The 16,928-nt window shown below is 41.5% G+C and overlaps 2 protein-coding genes across 13 annotated transcripts in view; one reads left to right on the top strand and one right to left on the bottom strand.

Annotated features, from left to right (window-relative positions):
* Positions 1–2,125: 2,125 nt before the first annotated feature.
* On the bottom strand, positions 2,126–15,300 carry NDUFB3 (NADH:ubiquinone oxidoreductase subunit B3). 3 transcript variants are annotated; one of them, XM_031651886.1, is made up of 4 exons: positions 14,985–15,295; positions 13,885–13,928; positions 8,052–8,193; positions 2,126–2,407 (listed from the first exon to the last, which is right to left on the bottom strand). In XM_031651886.1, exons 3-4 carry the CDS (start codon positions 8,189–8,191, stop codon positions 2,251–2,253), a joined length of 297 nt encoding a protein of 98 aa, XP_031507746.1. In that variant the 5' UTR covers positions 8,192–8,193; positions 13,885–13,928; positions 14,985–15,295; the 3' UTR covers positions 2,126–2,250. The 3 variants fall into 3 exon arrangements, with proteins under 3 accessions (XP_031507746.1, XP_009181017.1, XP_021779561.1); XM_009182753.2 differs by lacking the exon at positions 13,885–13,928 and having other exon boundaries at positions 14,985–15,300; XM_021923869.2 differs by lacking the exon at positions 14,985–15,295 and having other exon boundaries at positions 13,885–13,943.
* Positions 15,301–15,357: 57 nt separating this feature from the next.
* FAM126B (family with sequence similarity 126 member B) overlaps positions 15,358–16,928 on the top strand; it is an 84,016-nt gene continuing 82,445 nt past the window's right edge. For 5 of the 10 annotated variants that reach the window (XM_009182743.4, XM_021923868.2, XM_009182747.4 and 2 more), the window contains exon 1: positions 15,392–15,590. The gene's annotated coding sequence lies outside the window, so the exon portion shown is untranslated. Of the gene's footprint in view, positions 15,591–16,928 lie in introns of all 10 variants that reach the window. The other 5 variants (XM_003907795.5, XM_009182740.4, XM_009182751.4 and 2 more) reach the window with 3 other exon arrangements.

Here is a 16,928-nt window from a genome sequence, read left to right as displayed (position 1 = left end):
ACCAGCCTGACCAACATGGTAAAACCCCGTCTCTACTAAAAATACAAAAATTAGCTGGGCAGGTGGCAAGTGCCTGTAATCACAGCTACTTGGGAGGCTGAAACAGGAGAATTGCTTGAACTTGGGAGGTGGATGCTGCAGTGAGGTGAGATCTCGCCACTGCACTCCAGCCTGGGTGACAGAGTAAGACTCTGTCTCAAAAAAAAAAAAAAAAATTAGGAGCATGGTGGCTCACACCTGTAATCCCAGCACTTTGAGAGGCTGAGGCAGGTGGATCACTTGAGCTCAGGAGTTTGAGACAGCCTGGGCAATATGGCGAAATCCAGTCTCTACCAAAAATACAAAAAATTAGCTGGTTGTGGTGGCACTTGCCTGTAGTCCCAGCTACTTGAGAGGCTGTGGGAGGATTGCTTGAGCCTCGGAGGCGGAGGTTACAGTGAGCTACTGCACTCTATCCTGGGCAACAGAGTGAGACCCCATCTCAACAAACAAACAAAAAACAGAGAAGAAAGTATGTATTAAATTGTATCTAAATTAAAAAATAAATGCTTTCCTTTTTTTGCATGGAGTCTTTTTTATGTTTCATGTTACCATATTCTATTTACCACTATCAGTTTATTAGAAATTTGTCTCACTTTAGCATTGCTTTACATTTAAAAACAAGAAATTTACAAAGAAAAAGTCACCTTGGGCATAGTGGCTTACACCTGTAATCCCAGCACTTTGGGAGGCCAAGGCAGGTGGATCACATGAGGTCAGGAGTTCAAGACTAGCCTGGCCAACATGACAAAACCCATCTCTTCTAAAAATGCAAAAATTTGCTGGGCGTGGTGGTGGGCGCCTGAAATCTCAGCTACCTGGGAGGCTGAGGCAGAATCACTTGAACCCAGAAGTTAGAGGTTGCAGTGAGCTGAGATTGTACCACTGCCCACCCCTCTAGGTTGGGAGGAAGACTCATTCTCAAACAAACAAAAAAAAAAAAGAAAAGAAAAAAATTCACCTTGGGATTTTCTGTTTCATTATTTAAACAAAATTATCACCCCTCCTCAACGAGTGTTAAATCTATTTTTGTTTTTTCGGAGACAGTCTTGCTCTGTCGCTCAGGCTGGAGTGCAGTAGCGTGATCTTGGCTCACTGGAACCTCTGCCTACTGGGATCAAGTGATTCTCCCACCTCAGCCTCCCAAGTACTTGGGATTACAGGTGCCCACCACCATGACTGGCTAAATTTTTGTTTTTTTAGTAGAGTTGGGGTTTCACCATGTTGGCCAGGCTGGTCTCCAATTCTTGAGATCAAGTGATCTGCCTGCCTTGGCCTCCCAAAGTGTTGGGATTACAGGCATGAGCCACTGCACCTAACCAAATCTTTAATTAGGGATATAAATTTTAAAAAGTCAATGATGTTGGGAGAATATCTAGTTTATTGTTAGAAATACAGAAAAAGGTCAGGCGCAGTGGGTCATGTAATCCCAGCACTTTGGGAGGCCAAGGCAAGTAGATCATTTGAGCCCAGGAGTTTGAGACCAGCTTGGGTAACAAGGCGAAACCCCAGCTCTACTAAAAGTACAAAAAGATAGCCTGGTGTGGTGGAAGGATCCCTTGACCCCAGGGAGGCTGAGGCTGCAGTGAGCCAAGATCATTGCACTCCAGTCTGGGTGACAGAGCAAAACCCTATCTCCCAAAAAAAAAAAAAAAAAAAAAAAAGAAGAAGAAGAAAGTAAGGTTTTTCATGACATAGGAAGAATGAAGACTAAGCAAGTAGAAAATACCACAATTACCACAATTAAGAAAAATGAACATGATACATGGATGTGTCAACCAGAACAGGGCAGTGAGTATTTACAGTAGAATCTGGCTTCCTCTAAACCATCTGAAGAGGACGATAAAAGCAGCAAGGCCAACTCCCATTTAAAAACTTGTTAGTGCCAGTTAGGTCAGGACTAGTTAAAAAAAAAAAGATTAAAACAAACTTCTTAGAACATGTCCATTTGCTCAAATATATGATGCCTGCCTGTTACATAGAATGCACTACTGCTGTTCTCCAACCCCCTATGTATCCTAAACCAAACCTGATATGGCTTGAGACTTTTTTTTTTTAAAGAATGACAAAAACAGATTGGCATATATATATTTTATTTTACTTTATTAAATCTTACTAATATTCTGTAAGGGACAAACCAGACGAGTAGGTTATAGTGAAGAAATTTTATTTTGGAGACTTAAGAAACCACTATACTTCCAGGTATTATCTTCAGTGATGCTTCTTATCTTTATTCAGGGAATTCAGGTAATATTCAGCTCCTACAGCTACCACAAATGCAGCAAATCCCCATTTGAATCCTTTAAAGAATACATCAAAAAAGGAAACACTCTTTGCAAAGCCGCCCATGTATCTCCAAGCTTCATTGCTAGAAAAAAAAGGAAAAAATTATAATCATACACAATTGTGTGTATATACATTGAATACATTTAATTTTCATCTTTCTAATTGACTTAAATGCTACCCTACAGAAGATCATCTAAGTGAATCGCAATAGGAATCTTTCTGTGGCATAGGATAATTAAGTATATGCCCAAGTTTCACATATAAAATAGAAGAATGAACACTTGATGGTTTCACATTTAATAGTCACATGCCTCAGGATTTTACAAAACCCTCAAATGCAAGACTCACTTCAGCTTATCTGTCACAGGTCAGATGGACTCTGCCCACACTAGTCATTATAACATCACGGAAAGATGATGTTAGAGACTTGGTATTTATCTTTGGTATGCCACTTATATTAGATTCAAAATCTTGTAGGCTGGGCAAGATACTCAGCCTGTCATGGTCTGCTTCCTGTTCTATTCAATGATGATTATTATCTCCTTTATAATATCATAAAGACTAAACAGGCCCATGCATGATATATTTTGGCAGAGGAGTATGGAGTATGTAACACTTGACTTTATTGCTACTATTCAAAAGGATCTCTGCTTCTCCCTACCATAGCAGCCTGAATTTTAGATGACTGACATCCTGCTCTGATAAGCACAAACCAGTGAAAAAATCACGTTATGAAAAACAAAAACCATTTAACTCTAGAAATATGACTTAGGAAATACGAAAGCTAATTAAATCTAATTGAGATACCAAAACCAGACAAAGATGTTAGAAGAAAAGCAGCTACAGAATAATATCCCTCATGAACATAGATGCAAATATTCTTTTTTTCTTTTTAGGATGGAGTCTTGCTCTGTCACTGAGGCTGGAGAGCAGTGGCACAATCTCAGCTCACTGCAACCTCCACCTCCTGGATTCAAGTGATTCAACCACCTCAGCCTCCCCAGTAGCTGGGATTACAGGTGCACACCACCACATCTGGCTAATTTTTTGTATTTTTAGTAGAGATGGGGTTTCACTATATTGGCCAGACTGGTTTCGAACTCCGGACCTCGTGATTCGCCCACCTTGGCCTCCCAAAGTGCTGGGATTACAGGCATGAGCCACAGCACCCAAAGTGCTGGGATTACAGGCATGAGCCACAGCACCCGGTCTTTTTTTTTTTTTTTTTTTTTTTTAGTAGAGATGGGGTTTCACCGTATTGGCCAGGCTGGTCTCAAACTCCTGACCTCGTGATCCACCTGCCCTGGCCTCCCAAAGTGCTGGGATTACAGGCATAACCCACTGTGCCCGGCCCATTTTTGTAATTTTAGTAGAGATGGGGTTTCGCCATGTTGGCCAGGCTGGTCTCAAACTTCCAGCCTCAAGTGATCCGCCTGCCTTGGCTTCCCAAAGTGCTGAGATTACACGCATGAGCCACCACACCTGGCACATATATTCTTAACAAAATTTTAGAAAATTGAATCCAGCAGGATATAAAAATGGTAATACATCATAATGAAGTAGGGTTCACTCCAGGAATGCAAGATTGGCTTATATTTGAAAATTAATAGAAGTAATTCGCCATATTAACAGAATAAAAAAGAAAAAACTATGAACATCTCAATAGACGCAGAAAAAGCATTTAACAAAATCCAATATCTATTAATGGTGATAACAGGATAGGCGTGGTGGCTCATGCCTGTAATCCTAGCACTTTGGGAGGTCGAGGCGTGTGGATCACCTGAGGTCGGGAGCTCGAGACCAGCCTGGCCAACATTTCAGTCTCTACTAAAAAAACAAGATTAGCTGGGTGTGGTGGTACATGCCTGTAATTCCAGCTACTCGGGAGGCTGAGGCAGGAGAATTGCTTGAACCTAGCAGGCGGAGATTGTGGTGAGCCAAGATCTCGCCATTGCATTCCAGCCTGGGAAACAAGAGCAAAACTCCATCTCAAAAAAAAAAAAAAAAAGTAATAATAAACAATAAAACGCTTAGTAATCTAGAAATAGAAAGAAATTCCTCATCTTGATAAAAGGCACCTAGGAGATCACTACAAGAAATATCATACTAAGTAGTGACCCACCAAATGTTTTCTGCCAGTTGGGAATAAGGCAAGGACGTCCACCACTTTCATTCAACATTATACTAGTGGTGTTAGCCAGTACAAAAATGGAAGAAAAAGAAATAAAAAGTTTACAAATTGAAAAGGAAGAAGTAACAATGTATTTGTAGACAGAATCATTGTTTATGAAGAACATTCTAACAAATCTGTAAAAAAAATCTACTTGAACTAAAAAGTGAATTTAGCAAGGTAATGAGATATAAAATCAACGTATAAAAGTCAACTGTGTTTACAAGTATTAGCAATGAACAACTGGAAGTTGAGATTTTATTTTATTTTATTTTATTTTTTTTGAGACGGCGTTTCGCTCTGTCCCCCAGGCTGGAGTGCAGTGACCGGATCTCAGCTCACTGCAAGCTCCGCCTCCCGGGTTTACGCCATTCTCCCGCCTCAGCCTCCCGAGTAGCTGGGACTACAGGCGCCCGCCACCTCGCCCGGCTAGTTTTTTGTATTTTTTAGTAGAGATGGGGTTTCACCGTGTTAGCCAGGGTGGTCTCGATCTCCTGACCCCGTGATCCGCCCGTCTCGGCCTCCCAAAGTGCTAGGATTACAGGCTTGAGCCACCGCGCCCGGCCAGGAAGTTGAGATTTTAAAATACTATTTACAATATCATCAAAAAATAAAATAATTCAGGCTGGGTGCTGTAGCTCAGATCTGTAATTCCAGCACTCTGAGAGGCTGAGGTGGTCAAATCACGTGAGCTGAGGATTTTGAGACCAGCCTGGGCAACACAGGAAAACCTTGTCTCAACAAAAAATACAAAAATTAGCTGGGCATGGTGGCACACACCTGTAGTCCCAGCTACTCGGGAGGCTGAGGTGGGAGGACGATTTCAGCCCAGGAGGTAGAGGCTGCAATGAGCCAAAACTGCACCACTGCCCTCCATCCTGGGTGACAGAGACTCTGTCTCCCAAACAAACAAACAAACAAAACCAGGCATGATGGCTCACATCTGTAATCCTAGAACTTTGGGAAGCCGAGGCGAGTGGATCACTTGTCAGGAGTTCAAGACCAGCCTGGCCAACATGGTGAAACCCCATCTCTACTAAAAAAATACAAAAATTAGGCCTGGTGTGGTGGCTCATGCCTGTAATTCCAGCACTTTGGGAGGCCGAGGCGGGCGGATCATGAGGTCAGGATATTGAGACCATCCTGGCTAACATGGTGAAACCCCATCTCTACTAAAAAATACAAAAAATTAGCCGGGCGTGGTGGCGGGCGCCTATAGGCCCAGCTACTCGGGAGGCTGAGGCAGGAGAATGGCGTGAACCCGGGAGGCGGAGCTGGCAGTGAGCTGAGACTGCGCCACTGCACTCTAGCCTGGGCGACAGAGCAAGACTCCATCTCAAAAAAAAAAAAAAAAAAAAAAATTTGGAGATCTTATGCTATGTGATTTAAAGACAATGTGGTATTGGCATAAGGGTGGACATATTAATCAGGGTAACAGAATAGAGTCCAGACATAGATCCCATAGATACAGTCAATTGATTTTTTTATATTCTTGAGACAAGGTCTCTCTCTGTTGCCCAGGCTGCAGTGCAGTGGCCAGATCTTGGCTCACTGCCACCTGGACATACTGGGCTCAAATGATCTGCCCACCTAAGCCTCCTGAGTAGCTGGGACTACATGTGTGTGTCACCACACCTGGCAATTCTTAAAATTTTTTGTAGAGACAAAGTCTCCACGTACTGCCCAGGCTGGTTTCAAAATCCTGGGCTCAAGCGATCCGCCTGCCTTGGCCTCCCCATGTGCTGGAATTACAGGTGCGAGCCACCACCCTCATTGAGTGTCAAAAATCACTCAGTGGATTTTTGACAACATTCTTAAGGTAATTCAATGGAGGTACAATAGTCTTTTAATAAATGGTGCTGGAGCAACTGGATGTATATATGTAAAAATACTAACCTTCATCCTTACTTCATATGACACAAAAATGAACTCAAAACAGATCATAGAATGTAAGAAGAACTATAAAAGCTTCTAGAAGAAAACATAGAAGATAATCTTAGGGTGCAAAAAGCATACATTGTAAAATAAAAAAAATTGCTAAATTGTGAATTCATCAAAATTTAAAACTCTCTGAAAGACATTATTAAGAAAATAAAAAGATAAGCCACACTGTGAGAAAAAACATTTGCAAATTAAAAAAAAAAAATTAAAAAAATATCCTTGCACAGGGTCATACTAACTTCTCTGTATTACAACTGTAGTATACATGTTTCTGAAGCAAGCACCACAAAACTTTTATCTGATAAAGGACTTACACTTAAAACAGGTGAATTTGGCCGGGCGCGGTGGCTCACGCCTGTAACCCCAGCACTTTGGGAGGCCGAGGCGGGCGGATCACAAGGTCAGGAGATCGAGACCATGGTGAAACCCCGTCTCTACTAAAAATACAAAAAATGAGCCGGGCGCGGTGGCGGGCGCCTGTAGTTCCAGCTACTCGGGAGGCTGAGGCAGGAGAATGGCCTGAACCCAGGAGGCAGAGCTTGCAGTGAGCCAGGATCGCGCCACTGCACTCCAGCTTGGGCGACAGAGCGAGACTCCGTCTCAAAAAAAAAAAAAAAAAAAAAAACAACAGGTGAATTTTACTATACATAAATGATATCTCAATAAAGCTGATTTAAAAATTTTAATGTGGCTGGGTATAGTGGTTCACACCTGTAATCGTAACACTTTGGGAGGCCAAGGTGGGCAGATCGCTTCAGCTCAGGAGTTTGAGACCAGCCTGGGCAACATGGCGAAACCCTGTCTCTACTAAAAATACAAAAATTAGCTGGGCATGGTGGCCGTACCTGTAGTCCCAGCTACTAGGGAGGTTGGAGTGGGAGGATCGCTCTAGCTGGGAGATGGAGGTTGCTGTGAGCACACCGCTGCACTCCAGTCTGGGTGACAGAGTGAGACCCTGTCTCAAAACAAACACAAAACTTTAAAGTAGCTGGGCGTGGTAACTCATGCCTGTAATCCCAGCACTTTGGGAGGCCCAGGCAGGCAGATCACGAGGTCAAGAGATCGAGACCATCTTGGCTAACACGGTGAAACCCCGTCCCTACTAAAAATACAAAAATTAGCTGGGCATGGTGGGTAGTGTGCCTGTAATCAGAGCTACTCAGGAGGCTGAGGCAAGAGAATCGCCTGAACCCCGGTGGCGGAGGTTGCAGTGAGCCTAGATCGCACCACTGCACTCCAGCCTGGCAACACAGCAAAACTCCATCTCAAAAACAAAAACAAAAACAAAAACAAACCAGTAAATATTTTAGGCTTTGTGGGTAAAAGAGGTAAAATTGAAGCAATTATGTAGGTACATTTATAGGAAAACACACTTCCACAAATACCTTATTAATAAAATTCAAAATATAGTAAGTAACTCAGTACAATTTTTTTGTAATACAGGTCTACTGACGAATAAAATGGAACTCCCATTTTGGGGGGTAACATTTTGCTTAACTGGGGCTCAAAGCAAAAAGCCATTTTTCATGATTCTCTGAGGAGAATACATTGAAAAGCAACATAGACACTTAATTCTCTAGGATACATTCTATCTAAATTGCTTAACTCATCTTACCGGCCCCATGGATCCCTTAGCCCTTTTGCAGCCAGCTTTTTCTGGATATCTTCTAATGGTGTCCCTTCTATCTTCCATTGTCTATAATCTGGAAGTTCCATTTTATGGTGTCCATGTTCATGTCCATGTCCATGGGCCATGTCTATAAGGAAAATATTAACACAAGTGAGATATATGCAAATTGTAGATATCAAATACCCAAATTTATTGTTTATGTTTTAAGGTGAAGCATTTAATATTTAAAAAAAAAAGCCAATATAAATACTTGTAAATTTCAGTTAAAAGATTTTATAAAAGTGTCTTATTCCACAACCACGTTCAGTTAGGAAATACACATACACAAAATATAAAAAAGAAAAATAATTGGCAATCCCACCACTCAGAGATAACCACTTACTATCTGGTTCTTTTCTTCATTATAACAATAGTAAACATTTATGGAGTCCTATGTGCCAGGTGTACTATGCTAAAATGCTTTATGTGTATTAACTCCATTACTTCTAAAACAACTCTTTGAACTTAAATTATGAGTTCCCCATTTTACAGATAAGGACAATGAGACTCCAAGCAGTTAAGTAACTTTCCAAAGGTAACAACAATAGTAATGGTACAGCTGGGATTAGAACCTTGCAGTTTAGTTTCAGAACCCTGCTCCTAACTTCTTCTTCTTATTATTACTTTTTTTTGAGACGGAGTCTTGCTCTGTCGCTCAGGCTGGAATGCAGTGGTGGATCTCGGCTCACTGCAAGCTCTGCCTCCCGAGTTCACGCCATTCTCCTGCCTCAGCCTCCCGAGTAGCTGGGACTACAGGCGCCTGCCACCACGCCCGGCTAATTTTTTGTATTTTTAGTGAAGACAGGGTTTCACCGTGTTAGCCAGGATGGTCTCGATCTCCTGACCTCGTGATCTGCCCACCTTGGCCTCCCAAAGTGTTGGGATTACAGGTGTGAGTCACCACGCCCGGCCTCCTGCTCCTAACTTCTAAGCAATATTGTTTTCCTTTTGAATCCTTTCATAATGCATAAATATATATAACAAAAAGGTTATACATACTGTTTTAAAATTTTTTCTTTAGATTATTCTTTTAAAATGCAGTAATGCTTTTAAATACATATGATTACATGAAGAGTTTCTTTAAAGAGACAGATAGTATTATTTTAGGCTTTGTGGGTAAAAGAGGTAAAATCGAGGCAATCATGTAGGTACATTTATAGGAAAACACACTTCCAGAAATACCTTATTGATAAAATTCAAAATATAATATGTAACTGAGTACAATTTTGTTGTAATACCGGTCTACTGACAAAAAAAATGGGACTCCCATTTTGAGGGGTAACATTTTGCTTAACTGGGGCTCAAAGTTAGTGATCCTTAGCATCAGAGTGATTACAAATGTTCATTTGTAAAAACCATTCTTACAAAAATAGGCACTGGGCTGGATTTGGTCCACAGGCTGCAGTTTGCCGATCCCTGAACTGGGCCAACAGAGACCTTAGGACTCCTTTTTTTTTTTTTTTTTTTTTTTTTTTGAGACGGAGTCTCGCGCTGTGTCACCCAGGCTGGAGTGCAGTGGCGCGATCTCGGCTCACTGCAAGCTCCGCCTCCCAGGTTCACGCCATTCTCCTGCCTCAGCCTCCGAGTAGCTGGGACTACAGGCGCCCGCCACCACGCCCGGCTAGTTTTTTGTATTTTTAGTAGAGACGGGGTTTCACCATGTTAGCCCGGATGGTCTCGATCTCCTGACCTCGCGATCCACCCGCCTCGGCCTCCCAAAGTGCTGGGATTACAGGCTTGAGCCACCGCGCCCGGCCAGGACTCCTTTTTAATCAATAAACTTGCTTCTTTAAATAAAACATGTCCTCAATGGTTATATAAATACTTCAGTTTTACTAGTGTTATTTAAATATATAATATAATATAAAAATAAACCAGCTCAGTCTTCATTTAAATTGCTAATTCAAATTAATGGGTATGGTTTAATAACACTATACTATAATTTGTATAAGGTTGGCAGTAGCAATTCTTTTTTTTTTTTTTTTCCCCAAATTCTAATTACTTGGCAAACAGTAGCAATTCTATAATCACTGCTTTTCCAGAAGTAAAATCAAGTAACTATTACCATTATGTCCATATTTATAACTATGAACAGGCCCAATAAGGTAGGATTTCTTTTTTTTTTTTGAGACAGAGTTTTGCTCTTTTTGCCCAGGCTGGAGTGCAATGGTGCGATCTTGGCTCACAGCAACCTCCATCTCCCGCGTTCAAGCGATTCTCTTGCCTCAGCCTTCTGAGTAGCTGGGATTACAGGCATGCGTCACCGCGCCCGGCTAATTTTGTATTTTTAATAGAGACGGGGTTTCCCCATGTTGGTCAGGCTGGTCTTGAACTCCCGACTTCAGGTGATGTGACTGCCTCGGCCTCCCAAAGTGCTGGGATTATAGGCATGAGCCACTGCGCCCGGCCTGGTAGGATTTCTTATATTGCATCTTACAAGATAGAGGTAATTATTAGAAAGTGTATATTAAAGACACATTATTGGGAGGCTGAGGGATGAGAATCGAGTGAACCCAGGAGGCAGAGGTTACGGTGAGCCAAGATGGTCCCACTGCACTCAGGCCTGGGCAACAGAGCGAGACTCTGTCTCAAAAAATAAATAGTTCCAAGATATGAGGAAAAACTTGTACATACTAACTGTGAAAAACCAACACTTATTATTTGTAAACATGTTAAGATACTAAAAAAACATTATGTTGATGATTTTCACATTTAATTATATATATATATATATATATATTTTTTTTTTTTAAAGATAGAGGGTCTTGCTCTGGATCATAGCTCACTGCAGTCTCAAACTCCTGGGCTCAAGTGATTGTCCTGCCTCAGCCTCCTGAGTAGCTAGGACTACAGGAGCGTGCACAATGTCTGGCTAATTTTTAAATGTTTTATAGCGATGGAACCTCCCTATGTTGTCCAGGATGGTCTCAAACTCCTGGCCTCAAATGATCCTCGATCCTCTGGCATAGGCCTCCCAAAATGCTGGGATTACAGTGGGGTTACAACCATGCCCAGGAGGATTTTCACATTTAAATGAAAATGAAAATCAATACTCTCAAACACAAGTTAAAACTACAACACAACTCTGATTGAAACATTTAACCCATTATTACTTGGTAGATTCAATAAAATGAAAGAAAAAATTATGGTGTCAGATTTCAGACTGACTTTTGAGACTGAATACATTTATTACAAAAGAAGACCATTACGAGTGTTTATTTAGAATGATAATGTCTTGGTTTCTGCATACCATGTTTTCAAAAAATCTTTTTTAAAATAAGGCTTCATTTTAAAAATGCTTAAAGAGATTACAAGACAAACCCTTATTTTGGCAAATGTCACTTCTAGAATATTAACCTGAGGATCAATGTATTTGGAAGAGAGTATAAAACAAAGGATCAAGAATTTTGATAAAATAGTTTTTGAAAATAAAAGTTGAAACATTACCATGGTATAAAGACTATTTTGAAATTACAATACTACTGTGCTTAAACTATTAAGTAATTTGAAAGATAAATCTTTGAAAGAAAACATGAAAGTATACATACCCTCATTTCTCCTATACAAATTTATTTATATATACATTCAATGTATTTTCTCTTCTACCTAATTATTTCAGAAGTATCTTTTTCATAGGAATTTACTAGATATAAATTTAAATGACTTTTCAAAAAGAGCAGAAAGTTGAAAACACTATCTCTAGGAAACCTTTCATTTTCTTTTTTCTTTTTCAGTTTTTTTTACAGACAGGATCTTCCTATGTTGCCCAGGCTGCTGTTGAACTCCTGGCCTCAAGCATTCCTCCCTCCTTGGCCTCCTAAAATATTGGGATTACAGGCGTGAGCCATGGCACCTGGCCCATTTTCTTTTTAAACTTATTTCTATTTCCAAATAGCCATAAATCAAACAATGATATCGTGATCATGTAAAGTAAGAGCTTGAAATTCTCCTACTTTGCACTAGTAAAAGTAAAATCCAAGGCAAATCGCTTAATTTCCCCGAACTTCAGTTTCTTCATATAACATGAGGATAAAACCTACCTTGCAAGATTGTTGAGAGCTGAGGAAAACACATTGTGATGTACCTTCTACTTTCACACTTAGGTGGTGAGAATGCAACTGAGCACAACCATTCTGAAAAACTGGCATGACCTAGAAAAGCTGAACATGGCCGGGCGCAGTGGCACATGCCTGTAATCCCAGCACTTTGGGAGGTCGAGGCAGGCGAATCACTTGAGGCCAGGGGTTGAGACCAGCCTGGCCAACATGGGGAAACCCCGTCTCTACTAAAAATACAAAAATTAGCCAGGTGTGGTGGCACACACCTGTAGTCCCAGCTACTCAGGAGGCTGAGGCAGGCTGAGGCAGGAGAATCACTTGAAACCAGGAGGTGGCGGTTGCAGTGAGCCAAGACTGCACCACCGCACTCCAGCCTGGGTGACAGAGTAAGACTCTATCTCAAAAAAAAGAAAAAAGAAAAGCTGAACATACGAATACCTTATGGCCATCAATTCCACTCCTAGTACATATATTCCAGATAGACACCGTCCAATATGGTAGCCACTAGCACTTGAAATGTGGCTGGTACAATTGGGAACTGGGAATTTTAATTTAATTTTAATTAATTTAATCCCAAAACAGATGATCAAATTGTTATTAGAAAATACTAAAGTGTCTTTGGAGGCCAGGCGCAGTGGCTCACGCCTGTAATCCCAGCACTTTGGGAGGCTGAGGCAGGTGGAACACCTGAGGTCAGGAGTTCAAGAAAAGCCTAACCAACATGGCAAAACCCCATCTCTACTAAAAATAAAAAAATTAGTTGGGCATGGTAGTGTATGCCAGTAGTTCCAGCTACTAGGGAGGGTGAGACAGGAGAATCACTTGAACCTGGGAGGTGAAGGTTGCACTGTGCTGAGATTACACCACTGCACTCCAGCCTGGGCAACAGAGTGAGACTCTGTCTCAAAATAAATAAATAAATAAATAAAAATAAAAAAAATAAGTAAATAAAATAAAGTGTCCTTGGAACAATTTGGATATATGAATTTACTTTATCAACTGTAAATCTTATGATCACAGATCAAAGGTTTCCATTTATGGAATATAAAAAATATATTTAAAATACTTTCTTAGAGACATCAAGACTCTTGTCTCTAAAAAAACAAAAGAAAAATTTTTTTTTGAGATAGCCTCACTCTGTCACCAGGCTGGAGTGCAATGGGTGGTGTGATCTCGGCTCACTGCAACCTCCGCCTCCTGGGTTCTAGTGATTCTCCTGCCTCAGCCTCCCGAGTAGCTGGGATTACAGGCATGCGCTACCACAACCGGCTAATTTTTTGTACTTTTAGTAGAGACAGGGTTTCACCATGTTGGTCAGGATGGTCTTGATCTCCAGACCTAATTATCCACCCAAAGTGTTGGATTACAGATGTAAGCCACCATGCCCAGCCTAAGGAAAATGTTTTTAAAAGAATCTTTATAGCCACATTGTTTATTCTATCTCCCAACTGTAAACAACCCAAATGTCCAATTACAACAGAAGCGATTATGGTATAGTCACACTATATATTATACAACCAAAAACTACATGCAAAAGTATGATTGAATCTTCACAAATATAATAATGAGCAAGGGGTGAGTCAGAAAAAAAATACACATGCACTCGGATCCCATTTATATAAATTCAAACGCCTAACAATTCATTTTTTAGGAATTCATCATAGATGGAAAAATTAAAGTAAAACAAGTGAGTGCTTAGCACAAGTCAGGATAATGGTTACCTCTTGGTGGAGGAGATGGAATCACAGAAACATGCAGGCAGCTTCTAAGGCAGTGTTTTTCAACCAATTTTTAATTATTGTCCCTGTAAGGAACCTTTCTAGACATTTTATTCCTAATCACGACCCTCCCACCATGAAAATTTAACACTACATACACACTATATATGTTTATATACTGTGGCCCTTTGGAGGGACACAACTCATTGTAGTAACTAAGACCTACTACCCCAGCCCCACCAATTTTCACCCCCCGAAATGTAAAATCACCCCTGTTAAGAATGCATGTTCTAAGGTATTGGCAATGCTTTATTTTCTAATTTAAGAGGTGGTTACGGGAGTGTCTGCTTCTGTTAGTTATAATTTTAAAAAATGTATGTTTTATACACCCTTCTGTATGTATACTTGACAATAAAAAATAAAATTAGAAAAATTGACTTAAATTGTGCTGAGGACTGAAAAATGGTGGTTATTTCCGTTTCAGAGCAGCTCAAATAACAGTAAGGAAATTAATTAAATAAAGAAAAAAACATGCAACCAAAAATTTAAAAAGCTATCTATCTGTGTCTGAAGTGAATCTAAAAGTCTGATGAAGATCAACTTCCACTAAAGGAAGCTGGCTTTAAGAAGATGTGCGCTGGTATCCTTTCCCTAAGAAAGAAATAAGAAGATAATGCCACTTCCACTACGTGCAATTTTAGTTTACCGAAGACTATCAAGTATATAGCTTAACTTCCTCGTATTTAAAAAACTGTGATTATATGAATATTAGGAAATAACAAATGAACTGTTTTACTTTTAGTGATGCTGTTCTTCTGCCTTTGTTCTATTCAAAGCCAAACAAAGACAATTTTGCGTGTGGCAAAGGCGGGAAAAAGCACTTCTATGTAACAACTACAGTAATGCTCACTGAATCCTCCAACCACCCCTCCCTACCCCAACTTAAACTTAGACTTCATTAGTTCTCGCCTGCTAGTTCTTTGATCTCCCTTCCAGCCTCCCATCCTTCTCCATTTATTTAGTCTCTCCTTTTCTACACTCCCCAGAATAGAATCTAGCTCTTAATCCTAATCAACGGGTCTCCCACCAACTCCCTAATTTACCTGAATTCAATCTGACCTCTCAGGACACTCAACTCTGCAACCGGAACCAACCGGAAGCGGAGGTTGTCACCTCGAGTTTCTCACGGCAGGAAAGCGGAGAAGCCGCTTAACGTTCCGGTACTGGGTTAGAGATTCCTAAATCAGGAAGAGATTACATGAAGGAGGCTGGAAGTCGATTATCTTCCCCACATATGTGCATCTTCAATTTGACTGAGGTAACAGATACTGTAGAAGAGAAAAGGGCGGGGAAGAGAACATGTTCTTCTTGCTTGGGGACGGAACCCTTAGACACCGCACAGGGGGCAGGGCCGCGGACATACTGCAGCCAATCAGGGAGGCTGTTGTTGAGCGCGTGCTCTCACCCAATGAAAGGGTTGGTTGTTGCGCTGCAGTTGGCAGGCTGCTGCGGGAGGCGGTGGCAGTAGGAAGCCGGAGACAGCAGGGTGACAGGTAGGCGGTGGTGCTGTCTTTGGGGGACGCAAAGTGCTAGGTGAAGAGGGTTTTTCTTCTCCTTCGGCCGCGGAAACTGCAGAGGGTAGCTGGCGAGGGTGGTCTGGAAAGGCGGTAGCTGGTGTGTTGGTGGTCCCAGAACCTCTCGTAAACCAGGTAACATCTTGGGAGGGTCCTGAGGAGGAGAAGGCTGCAGCCGAGGCGGGTGGAAGCCGAGCCCTGTGGGGCGACGTGGGGGCCCACCTAGGGCGTGGGGGCTGCGCTGGCGCCAGCAGAGAGGGAGGAGAGAGGCGGGAGCAAGGCGGTGTAGTGAGGGCTGAAGGGATTCCTTGCACAAAGCCCTAGGCGAGAAAAGGACACGGCATTGAAGACAGCTAAGAGAAATCCCAGTGATTGCTTCTTGGGGCTATTTCCTGGGGGTGGTGAGGGGGAGCGGAGAAGAAAAATATTTACGGGCGGTCAGATCCTGAAAACTCATTATTGCTGTACATTATGTAATCTTTGGCTGTTATTTACCCAAACAACTAGGTTGCCCCTCCTGGGAGAGAAGGTCTTTCAACCTATTAATGTATTAGAACACTTTTTTCTTTGGCTTGAGTGTCTTTTACCTTGGCAGGTTCTGTAGGCGAAGGGTGGTAGCATGGAGGATAGAGTAGTCACGAAGAGCTTATCCCAAATATGGACTTGACTTGACAGATACTAGGTTGCGATGAATGTGGTTCATGTTTTGTAGTTTGCAGGTTCATGTTTTGTAGTTTGTGAATTTATTTGAGGGTCAAGGCTGACAACATTTAAAAAAAATCTTCAGGAAAGTGGGGATCCTTAAAAAATTTACAGTGGGAGCTAAGTGTAAGTTGGAAAATGAGTAGAAAATTAGTTGGCAGATCCCTTCCTCCCCCCAGGATATTGTGGAAGTTAGGAACTGTGCAAATAAGGTGGTGGTCTGAATTTGGGCAAAAAAGTCAATTTTTTTTTTTTTTTTTTTGAGACGGAGTTTCGCTCTTGTTGCCCAGGCTGGAGTGCAATGGCGCGATCTCGGCTCACAGCAACCTCCGCCTCCCGAATTCAAGCCATTCTCCTGCCTCAGCCTCCGAAGTAGCTGGGATTACAGGCATGCGCCACCACGCCCGGCTAATTTTGTATTTTTAGTAGAGACGGGATTTCTCCATGTTGGTCAGGCTGGTCTCGAATTCCGGACCTCAGGTGATCCGCCTGCCTCGGCCTCCCAAAGTGCTAGGATTACAGGCGTGAGCCACCGCGCTTGGCCGAAAAAAGTCAACTTTTAAGTAGTTTGTTCTGTAAACAAGTCTGATAAGCTAGTTATGAATTATTAGGTTTAAAAAGTGGACTCTGAACCTCTCGGGCAGAGGCAAAATATATTTATAGATATAATTAACTAAATTATCTTATTTTTAAAAAGTTTTATAATTCATTGTTTCCACAATAAAATGTAGAATTAAAATAGGAATTCTATTCAGTATGTGTTATGGAAGG

This window comes from Papio anubis, chromosome 10 (assembly GCF_008728515.1).
Source record: "Papio anubis isolate 15944 chromosome 10, Panubis1.0, whole genome shotgun sequence".
NCBI lineage: Eukaryota > Metazoa > Chordata > Mammalia > Primates > Cercopithecidae > Papio > Papio anubis.
This window is presented reverse-complemented; position numbering and strand designations above follow the sequence as displayed.